The sequence below is a fragment of the Notolabrus celidotus genome, chromosome 24 (genome assembly GCF_009762535.1).
Source record: "Notolabrus celidotus isolate fNotCel1 chromosome 24, fNotCel1.pri, whole genome shotgun sequence".
Classification (NCBI taxonomy): Eukaryota; Metazoa; Chordata; class Actinopteri; order Labriformes; family Labridae; genus Notolabrus; species Notolabrus celidotus.
Genome location: NC_048295.1, coordinates 751,445 through 761,711, shown reverse-complemented (window position 1 = coordinate 761,711; position 10,267 = coordinate 751,445). Strand labels below are relative to the sequence as shown.

General features: G+C 48.1%; 2 protein-coding genes across 7 annotated transcripts; both read right to left on the bottom strand.

The window, feature by feature from the left end:
- Positions 1-160: 160 nt before the first annotated feature.
- On the bottom strand, positions 161-6,018 carry LOC117808230 (fas apoptotic inhibitory molecule 1-like). Of its 6 annotated transcripts, none has more exons than XM_034677838.1 (7): positions 5,904-6,018; positions 5,746-5,823; positions 3,272-3,353; positions 2,947-3,081; positions 1,275-1,503; positions 910-959; positions 161-699 (listed from the first exon to the last, which is right to left on the bottom strand). In XM_034677838.1, the coding sequence occupies exons 2-7, from the start codon at positions 5,766-5,768 to the stop codon at positions 550-552; spliced, it is 669 nt and encodes a 222-aa protein (XP_034533729.1). In that variant the 5' UTR covers positions 5,769-5,823; positions 5,904-6,018; the 3' UTR covers positions 161-549. The 6 variants fall into 6 exon arrangements, with proteins under 6 accessions (XP_034533729.1, XP_034533728.1, XP_034533731.1 ...); XM_034677837.1 differs by having other exon boundaries at positions 5,746-5,804; XM_034677840.1 differs by lacking the exon at positions 3,272-3,353 and adding an exon at positions 3,220-3,271 and having other exon boundaries at positions 5,746-6,018.
- A 100-nt stretch (positions 6,019-6,118) lies between these two features.
- Positions 6,119-9,447, bottom strand: LOC117808231 (ras-related protein ralB-B-like). Its single transcript, XM_034677844.1, has 6 exons — positions 9,320-9,447; positions 9,055-9,174; positions 7,850-8,020; positions 7,553-7,761; positions 7,094-7,268; positions 6,119-6,951 (listed from the first exon to the last, which is right to left on the bottom strand). The coding sequence occupies exons 3-6, from the start codon at positions 7,961-7,963 to the stop codon at positions 6,844-6,846; spliced, it is 606 nt and encodes a 201-aa protein (XP_034533735.1). The 5' UTR covers positions 7,964-8,020; positions 9,055-9,174; positions 9,320-9,447; the 3' UTR covers positions 6,119-6,843.
- Between the last annotated feature and the right edge of the window lie 820 nt (positions 9,448-10,267).

Here is a 10,267-nt window from a genome sequence, read left to right as displayed (position 1 = left end):
GAGACTAAATGATGCTGTGGGTAGAGGAGTTATGGGGTCATTCATGTCTTTAAACTCAGCTCTTAAAACCAGATGAACTCTATATGAGAGGTTTAACTCTGCACCTGAAAGAAGGAAACATTCTCATGATATTTAATAAGATTTAAAATGTTCTAATACATTAAATTGATGCTTTTATTTTGTATAGAAGATCTGGAGTCTTCCTGTCTTTTCTGAGGTGACCTCCACGTGCTTTATGAAGCCTTATTCATGAAGCCTCTTACTGCGTAAAGGCTGCGCAAAAATACCTACGCACAAAAACTACACTTCATTCTTCTTCTTCCTTTGAATTATTACAAACACTTCAATTATTGATCCTTTAAATCAACCCGACCTGCAGAACATACAGAGGAACAACAGGGTTAATGCCTCAGTGTTTATTTGTGTCATGAACAGATCCTTCAGAAGAAAGCACATCCCTTAGTTCTGCCTGGTTTCAGTACCTCTCTCTCAGAGTCTGTTTGACAGTTCAGCTCTGATCTGGTCTCTGCTCCAGCTCTCTGCTCCGTCTCATTGTGTTGAAGCAGGAACTTTCTCTCCATCCAGCAGTAAGTAGTGCACAATGCCGCTCCTCTTCTTCCCACTGCTCGCTGCTTTGATGCAGCACTCGTGTTCCCCCAACATGAAGTGTGTCTCTGTGCCATCGTCCACAAACTCTCCCTGTGGACCAGGAAGAGGAGTCAGTTATGAAGCTCTTCATGTGTCAGACTTTTTATTCTGATGTTTTAAACTCCTGCAGAGAGAAGAGGTTTCTACAGGAAGCCTCAGTGTGTGTGTGTGTCATGTTTGTTTACATCTGACATAATCATAGAGCTTCACGTCTCAAAGTCAGAGTTTATTCAGGAGCTCAAAGTTTCCACTGATTCTCACCCTGGTGTCCATTTTCTGCCCGTTGCACCAAACGTCCATGGTGTCCTTTTCTGAAGAGCAGAGAAGAGAAGAGGTGTTAATACATGCTGAGATTGGTTGGTGTGTCTCTAATGACATGCTTACACACAGCTGAATGAATTAAAGTGTGCACAGAGGTTTAGAGTGGCAGCAGGCTGATGTTTCCTAAAATAACTGCGGCGCTCTCACCCTGAGCAGATTAAGAAGCTTCAGTGGGACACCTGCCTTCCTCCTGCAAACACTGAGCGTGTAACAGCAGTTACACGCTCAGTGTTTGCAGGTTTATCCTGTAACAGCAGTTACACGCTCAGTGTTAAACCCGCATCAGTGAAACGTTCCAGTCTCACCCAGCACCACCCGGCAGTCCTCCCCGTCCACCTTCAGCAGCCAGGTCTTCGTGACCTTGGCCCGGTTGTCGATGAACTTCTGCAGACTCTTTCCCCCGACCTCCAGCGTGTACTCGTAGGCGAAGCCGCTGATGGCCTCGATGAAGATGGTGGCTTTGGTGCTGGAGCTTCCCACGGTGAACGTTTCCTGTCCGACCAGCTTAAACATCCAGTCCCTCCTGATGACTTCCTGCAGAGGGAAGACAAACACCTCCATCAGAGCATCCATGCATCCATCAGAACCTGAGTGGTGCTGATCTAAAGTCCTGCTTCCTCCCTCAGAGTCAGTTTCCTGCTCAGCCTGCTGTACTTCACTTTAAGGACTGACCTGCTCTCTTCTGCTGTGTTCACATATTATTATTGTTTCATTCAAACTTTAAGGAACTCTCCTCCCAAAGATAAGAACCAAGCAGCAGTTCACCTTTAAAGGATCCACTTTCTGTAAACATAAATAATGTGGAGGAGTGAAATCAGAGGGTTGAAGTCATATTTGTGAAGACTGGAGGCAGGGGGAAACTGCTAGCCTTGAATTCCCCTCTGTCAGCATCCCTGCAGATCTCTCTCAGATTAACTCGTTGCCTCTCGTTTGTTAAATCCGTACTCTGGATTATGTAATCTGTGTTGAAGAGGGAAACCAGCAGCTGGCTGTCGCTCTATTCTAAGATCCTTCTCAGTGAAAACAATCAAAGTGTTTATTTAAAGACTTTAAAGATGAACTGATCATCACTCTGTTTGTTTGTGTGTTTGTTCATCAGGGACTTGATTACATGAGTTAAAGAGAGATTTAATGACTCTGAGAGCACCATCTAGTGTCTGTTAGAGGAACTGCAGCTCCACATTCCTCCACCTCTCTTTATTTAATGTCTTTGAATAAAACAAACATCAGTGTGTGAATATGAGGAGCTACGTCTGTCTCTACTGACCCCTGATGGATCAATCATTGATTATAGATCTGATGATTAAACTGGGTCTGAGCTGCAGGACCGCCCTCAGAGTGGGATCCTGCTGTGGGGCCGGTCTCCTCGTTCCAAACTGGTGACTGTAGTGTCCAGGTCCCTCAGCTTTAAAGAAGCAGGCTCTCAGGGTCACATCACCTCTTATATCTTTAGACCCGTGTGTGTGTGTGTTTAAATAAATGACTCATGTTTGTTTTGACATGTTAACATGTTGTTTACCTTTACCTCCTCATGGACTCTCCTTCATGTGATCCTGGTTTAGTCTGGTCCCTCAGAGCTCTCTGTGAACCGGTTTATAGTGGTGCACATAAACAAAGTGATCTCCTCTTTCTCTCTCCCTCCATCTCTGAGGATCTGGATCTGTTAGAAACCTCTGTGAGACTTGACCTGATGTTCTCTGGTTCTTTGTCTCACTTTCTAAAGCCCCTCTTTAAGTAAAGTCCTGGTCCTGATCCTCTCTCAGGTGTCTCAGTGTCTCTGTTGCATGTTAAGGTGTAAAGATGCTCTCACACACTCGGCTGTGTTTCCAACGTGAGCTGATGTAACTCAGCGAGGTCACAGCAGAGAACAAACTGTCTCTGAGTGGATGTTCCTGACTCCATGTGGATTCTGGTCTCTCCCTCTGATCCCAGATTCTCACAGAATCAGACTCGTACCTGACAGACTCACGGTCTCACCTGTCCGTTGACGTGGACGACTCGTTTCCCGGTGGTGGTCCCATGAGCGAAGTCGATCCGGTACACGCCGTCGCTGAGCGCCACCTCCCACACGGCCACCAGATCCCCGGCGAGCATGTCAGAAGGAGCAGGGCGCTGAAATCACAGAGTCATCTCCTCAGAGTTGCACGCCGGCTGAAGAGGTCATGTTATGGAGCTGTTTGTCTCTGCAGTGTCTCGGTGGCGGGCCGCGGTGTCGGCTCAGCAGCAGGTGCATTACTGTAAGAGGCTTACCGCCGTGAGTCACTCAGCACCGTTAGCCAATTAGGACGCACTCTGCTGTTACCTGGGTGTGTGACACACAGGGGGACAGATACGCTGGAGAACTGTGGACCAGGGGGGGCAGATCGTAGGCTGACCTCTGACCTCTACACAGAGAGGAAGGGAGACTACTGAGAGGAGGTCAAATCAGGAGATACAAACACTTCCTTAGATTACAGCTGTTCTCCTCTTCTTCTCCTGTGATGGGAGGGGACTGAAGGAAAGAGCAGGGACTGAAGGAAAGAGCAGGGACTGAAGGAAAGAGGGGACTGAGGACAGAGGGGGCGGAGGTCAGAGCAGGGACTGAAGGAAAGGGGGGATGGAGGTCAGAGCAGGGACTGAAGGAAAGAGGGGATGGAGGTCAGAGCAGGGACTGAAGGAAAGAGGGGATGGAGGTCAGAGCAGGGACTGAAGGAAAGAGGGGACTGAGGACAGAGGGGGCGGAGGTCAGAGCAGGGACTGAAGGAAAGGGGGGATGGAGGTCAGAGCAGGGACTGAAGGAAAGGGGGGATGGAGGTCAGAGCAGGGACTGAAGGAAAGAGGGGATGGAGGTCAGAGCAGGGACTGAAGGAAAGGGGGGATGGAGGTCAGGGCAGGGACTGAAGGAAAGAGGGGATGGAGGTCAGAGCAGGGACTGAAGGAAAGAGGGGATGGAGGTCAGAGCAGGGACTGAAGGAAAAAGGGGATGAAGGTCAGAGCAGGGACTGAAGGAAAGAGGGGATGGAGGTCAGAGCAGGGACTGAAGGAAAGAGGGGATGGAGGTCAGAGCAGGGACTGAAGGAAAGGGGGGATGGAGGTCAGAGCAGGGACTGAAGGAAAGGGGGGATGGAGGTCAGAGCAGGGACTGAAGGAAAGAGGGGATGGAGGTCAGAGCAGGGACTGAAGGAAAGAGGGGATGGAGGTCAGAGCAGGGACTGAAGGAAAGAGGGGATGGAGGTCAGAGCAGGGACTGAAGGAAAAAGGGGATGAAGGTCAGAGCAGGGACTGAAGGAAAGAGGGGATGGAGGTCAGAGCAGGGACTGAAGGAAAGAGGGGATGGAGGTCAGAGCAGGGACTGAAGGAAAAAGGGGATGAAGGTCAGAGCAGGGACTGAAGGAAAGAGGGGATGGAGGTCAGAGCAGGGACTGAAGGAAAGAGGGGATGGAGGTCAGAGCAGGGACTGAAGGAAAGGGGGGATGGAGGTCAGAGCAGGGACTGAAGGAAAGGGGGGATGGAGGTCAGAGCAGGGACTGAAGGAAAGAGGGGATGGAGGTCAGAGCAGGGACTGAAGGAAAGAGGGGATGGAGGTCGGGGCAGGGACTGAAGGAAAGAGGGGATGGAGGTCAGAGCAGGGACTGAAGGAAAGAGGGGATGGAGGTCAGAGCAGGGACTGAAGGAAAAAGGGGATGAAGGTCAGAGCAGGGACTGAAGGAAAGAGGGGATGGAGGTCAGAGCAGGGACTGAAGGAAAGAGGGGATGGAGGTCAGAGCAGGGACTGAAGGAAAGAGGGGACTGAGGTCAGAGCAGGGACTGAAGGAAAGGGGGGATGGAGGTCAGAGCAGGGACTGAAGGAAAGGGGGGACTGAGGACAGAGCAGGGACTGAAGGAAAGAGGGGATGGAGGTCAGAGCAGGGACTGAAGGAAAGGGGGGATGGAGGTCAGAGCAGGGACTGAAGGAAAGAGGGGATGGAGGTCAGAGCAGGGACTGAAGGAAAGAGGGGATGGAGGTCAGAGCAGGGACTGAAGGAAAGAGGGGATGGAGGTCAGAGCAGGGACTGAAGGAAAGGGGGGATGGAGGTCAGAGCAGGGACTGAAGGAAAGAGGGGGATGGAGGTCAGAGCAGGGACTGAAGGAAAGAGGGGATGGAGGTCAGAGCAGGGACTGAAGGAAAGAGGGGATGGAGGTCAGAGCAGGGACTGAAGGAAAGGGGGGATGGAGGTCAGAGCAGGGACTGAAGGAAAGAGGGGATGGAGGTCAGAGCAGGGACTGAAGGAAAGAGGGGACAGAGGTCAGAGCAGGGACTGAAGGAAAGAGGGGATGGAGGTCAGAGCAGGGACTGAAGGAAAGAGGGGACTGAGGACAGAGCAGGGACTGAAGGAAAGAGGGGATGGAGGTCAGAGCAGGGACTGAAGGAAAGAGGGGACTGAGGACAGAGCAGGGACTGAAGGAAAGAGGGGATGGAGGTCAGAGCAGGGACTGAAGGAAAGGGGGGATGGAGGTCAGAGCAGGGACTGAAGGAAAGGGGGGATGGAGGTCAGAGCAGGGACTGAAGGAAAGAGGAGGTTCAGATGGAGGAAATAAAGGAGGAGAGGAGGAGACAAGGAGACAAGGAGAGGAGCTGCAGCTGCTGGTCGGACAGGTTGGACCTGACTCAGGTTTTCAGTTTGATATATCAAACACAGGATTACAGGACTCATCTCCTCTCAGTGACTTCCTTTACACACCTACACACACACATACACACACATCACTCTGCAGTCAGGAGGTCAAAGGTCAAACTCTTCTAACAGCTGAACTGACCTGAGAGAGAAAGGCGTGTTCATTAAAAGCTTGTTTCCTCTTAAATCTGAGACGTTCACCTGCAGGAGTAAAGACTGTCTGCTTCAGTAATGAATCATTTCTGCCATCTAGTGGACAAACGACGTACTGCAGCGTCAGCCAGCGTCCTCAGAGCTCACCCTGAAATCTAAAGATCTCACTCAGACATTAGTTCACCCTCACGTCTCTGCTGACTCTGTTCCCTGACATGTGAAGAACGCTGACGGATCCTTTCTTTGATTTCAAACAGCTGTCTGTCCCTGAGGTGAGATCTGTCCCTGTAGATGATTGAACACACAGAGACAGGTTGCAGCAGAGTCTGATCCAGACCTGAAGGATGAACACAACATGATGATCTGATGGATGCAGACAGAGTCCCCTTTATTACCTTGATTATAAATTAGACTGGTGTCGTGTCGGTAAAGCTTTCGTACAAAAGGAAGTGAAAGGAAGCGTCAAAACCACAAATCAGGAATGTGTGAAAATACGATCAGAGGAGGGAGACGGGGAGCAGGAGACGGTTCAGGAGACCACGACGTGACGGGGGAGACGGCGTAAGGCACAGAATGTCCGCCCTGCAGCGTCTGAGGAGAGAAGGTGATTACAGGCAAAACAAACGATCACAGAGAAATCCATCAGACACAGAAGAAGAGCAGGAAGACTAAATACACAGACAGAAGGATCAGGACACCACGCTCAGACAAGACCTGGACGTGGTCTGAACCTCACTGAGGCTCTGCAGGAGAGGACCTGGACTCTCATGGTGTCCACATACTTCCGTCCTGATTGTACATAAAAAAAAAAAAAACCTGACATGATAACACACACACTGATCTTTGATTCTCTGACACACACACAGAGTCAGACATCTTTAAACATCTTCAGGTGAGCGTGTGAGAGGAGGCCCGGTGTGCAGGTGAGGGGGCGGGGTCATGGAGTGTCAGGTGTTCTGGGTCCAGTCTGGTGGAGTGAGTGTTGAGAGAGGGAGCAGCAGTCGGTCAGTCCAGGATCAGTCCTCCTGACGCCTGCTGCAGCTTTTGGTTTTGGCACTTTGTCACCTGAGCCGCGGCCTCGGGGGGGTTAAAGGATGCAGCAGCGCTTTTTCTTCTTCTTGCCGCTCGGCCCGTTTTTGTCTTTGCTCTCCGCCATTTTCTTCTTGCGGACCTCGCGCATGAGGTCGAAGAAAACCTGAGAGACGGAGGAGAAAGAGAGAGAGAGAGATCAGATACTTCATGTTCAGATGTTCAGAGCTGATAAATCACCGCCTGCTCCTCCTCCTGCAGCTCGTCTGTCAGGTCTTCCTCTGACCTCTGACCTCCTGTTCTGTTACCTTGTCCACGTTGGCTCTCGTCTTGGCCGAGGTCTCCACGTACTGGACCCCCCACTCGCCCGCCTTCGCCGTGGCCTCGTCTGCAGAAACCTGCCGCCGCTCCTCAAGGTCAGACTTGTTCCCCACCACGAGGAGAGGGATCCCCTCCTCTTCCTTCACCCGCAGGATCTGCTCCCTGAGACACACACAGAGGACACACACACAAACACAGCGTTAGAGCATACTTCAGGATAGACGGCCGGTCTGGGTCGGCCCCTCTTGGTGGACTTTATGCCGCCGTTTATGAAGCGTCTGTTTATGAAGCGTCTGTTTATGAAGCGTCTGTTTATGAAGCGTCTGTTTATGAAGCGTCTGTTTATTACAGACGGTCCAGAGGTGGATGTTTACGAGCTGAATCACAGAGCGCTGCGTGCCGTCATGTGATGATCTCAGGTGTGGGTGAATAAATCTGAAGCTCACCTGAACTCTGACGTGGCGGTGAAGGACTCGTGCTCCGTGATGGAGAACACCAGCAGGAAGCCCTCCCCACTCCTGAAGTAGTTGTCTCTGATGGCGGCGTAGTCTTCTTGACCCGCCGTGTCCAGGATGTCGATCTGAACGTCCTCGCCGTCCAGCACCACCTTCTTCCTGTAGCTGTCGGCCTTGGTGGGCTCGTAGTCCTCCACGAACTGTGGCAGGCAAAGACACGATGAAGCACCAGGACACACACAGACACTGCAGGGGGTTATGGGTAATGTAGTGCAGGAGGGAGCTCACCTCGTCGTACATGAACTGCAGGGTGAGAGCAGACTTCCCCACGCCTCCACTGCCCACCATGATCACCTTATGGAGGACCAGAGAGGTCTGGTTCTTGTTCTTGCTTGAGGCCATGACTCTGGTCTGTCTCAGTCCAGTGGCTCACAGGTCCGCCCCACTACCAAAGACCAGCTAGGACCAGAAGAAGGAGGCACAGGATGAAAACAGGACCAGCAGCTGATAGAAAACTTGAGTCTGACTGTGTCTTCATTACAGATACCTGACGTTAGAGTGAGACAGAGAGTCTGACTCTGTGTTCATGACTCTGACCCTGACTCTGATTGAGCTCTGATCAATCAGAGCCGGTCTGAACCAGGTCTGGGTGTCAGTCTCAGATCCAGCAGAGTCTGAAGGTTTGTGACAGAGCCAGGAGGGAAGCTGGACGATGCTTCATAAAGAGGTGATCAGAGAATAATCCTTCAGTAAGTGAGGTGTGTGTGTGTGTGTGTGTGTGTGTGTTTAAACCCTGAGTGTGTGAAGAGCCTCCTGATAAAGAGCACAGTAAACACTCTGCTGTGGAGTGAGTGGAAACAGAAACAGTCAGCAGTGACCTTTGCAGGGTGGATTTCTGCAGGCTGCAGGCACCAACATGAGGGCAGACCAGCACAGGGACAACAGGGACTACAACAGGGACTACAACAGGGACTGCAACAGGGACTGCTACAGGGACTGCTAAAGGGACTGCTACAGGGACTGCTACAGGGACTGCTACAGGGACTGCTACAGGGAGCTCAGACTCAGGACTCAGGACCTACAGGGACCTCAGACTCAGGAACTACAAGGAGCCCAGGCTCAGGACTCAGTCGAGTCCAACATAAAGGCCTGAAGAGTCTGTCTACTCCTCTTAAAGAGGAACTAGACCTCCTCCAGCCTCAGCTTCCTCTCTCTCTAACAGCTGACTGCTGGAAACCACTTTCTAACACTGCAGCTCTTCCCTGTTCCCGCCTTCTTCCTCATACTCCCCTCTGATTGGCTCAGAGCCTGAGGCGAGCTCTCCTCTGTGGCCTGTGATTGGCTGCTGGGCTGCTCACTCACTGCGCAGATAGCTCCTGAGACAGAGGAAGATAACGCTTCTTTCTTTCTTCTTCTGTGGTTTCTCCTCTAAAAGCTTTAAAAGGAGAAACTCAGAACACTTTAAACAAAGCAGGAGAAGTCCCTGAACTCACCTGCTGTCGAGTTTGAGTGAAGTTAGCAGAGAAATCCTCCATACACGGACACACACACAACTTTTACGAGTTGACCAGGAGACTCTCTGCCCCACCTTGGACCCGGACTCAGCACAGATCCTGTATTTGAAGAGGAGGAGGGACTGTGTTGATGAGGAGGGCTAACAGGCGGTGCTAGCTTAGCCGTTACTCCAGCTACAGAGTCAGCTAGAGCCTCAAATTAATCCAGAAATGATCCCTGTTATTATTTTAACTCTCACTTTACCTTTAGACTCGATTAACTTAACTTAAACTATCATTAAAGGAGGCTATATGATGCTAAATGCAGCTAATCTCTACTGTGAGCTAAACGACGGACTCAGCCTGAGAAAAAGACACAGAGTGAGACTTCCTGTTTCTGCACACCTCTCTGAGAGCTGACAGGATGTGACGACACGGAATTCCTCGTCCTCCTCGTTGTTGATGTTTATTTGTTTTTATATTTATTATAATCTTTATTATTTATCTGTTTTATATTTATTATAATCTTTATTATTTACCTGTTTTATATTTATTATAATCTGTTTTATATTTATTATAATATTTGGTATTTATCTGTTTTATATTTATTATAATCTTTATTATTTATCTGTTTTATATTTATTATAATCTTTATTATTTATCTGTTTTATATTTATTATAATCTTTATTATTTATCTGTTTTATATTTATTATAATCTTTATTATTTATCTGTTTTATATTTATTATAATCTTTATTATTTATCTGTTTCATATTTATTATAATCTTTATTATTTATCTGTTTTATATTTATTATAATCTTTATTATTTATCTGTTTTATATTTATTATAATCTTTATTATTTATCTGTTTTATATTTATTATAATCTTTATTATTTATCTGTTTTATATTTATTATAATCTTCATTATTTATCTGTTTTATATTTATTATAATCTGTTTTATATTTATTATAATCTTTGGTATTTATCTGTTTTTATATTTATTTTAATCTTCATTATTTATCTGTTTTATATTTATTATAATCTGTTTTATATTTATTATAATCTTTGGTATTTATCTGTTTTTATATTTATTTTAATCTTCATTATTTATCTGTTTTATATTTATTATAATCTGTTTTATATTTATTATAATCTTTGGTATTTATCTGTTTTATATTTATTTTACAGTCTTTAGTATTTATCTTTAACT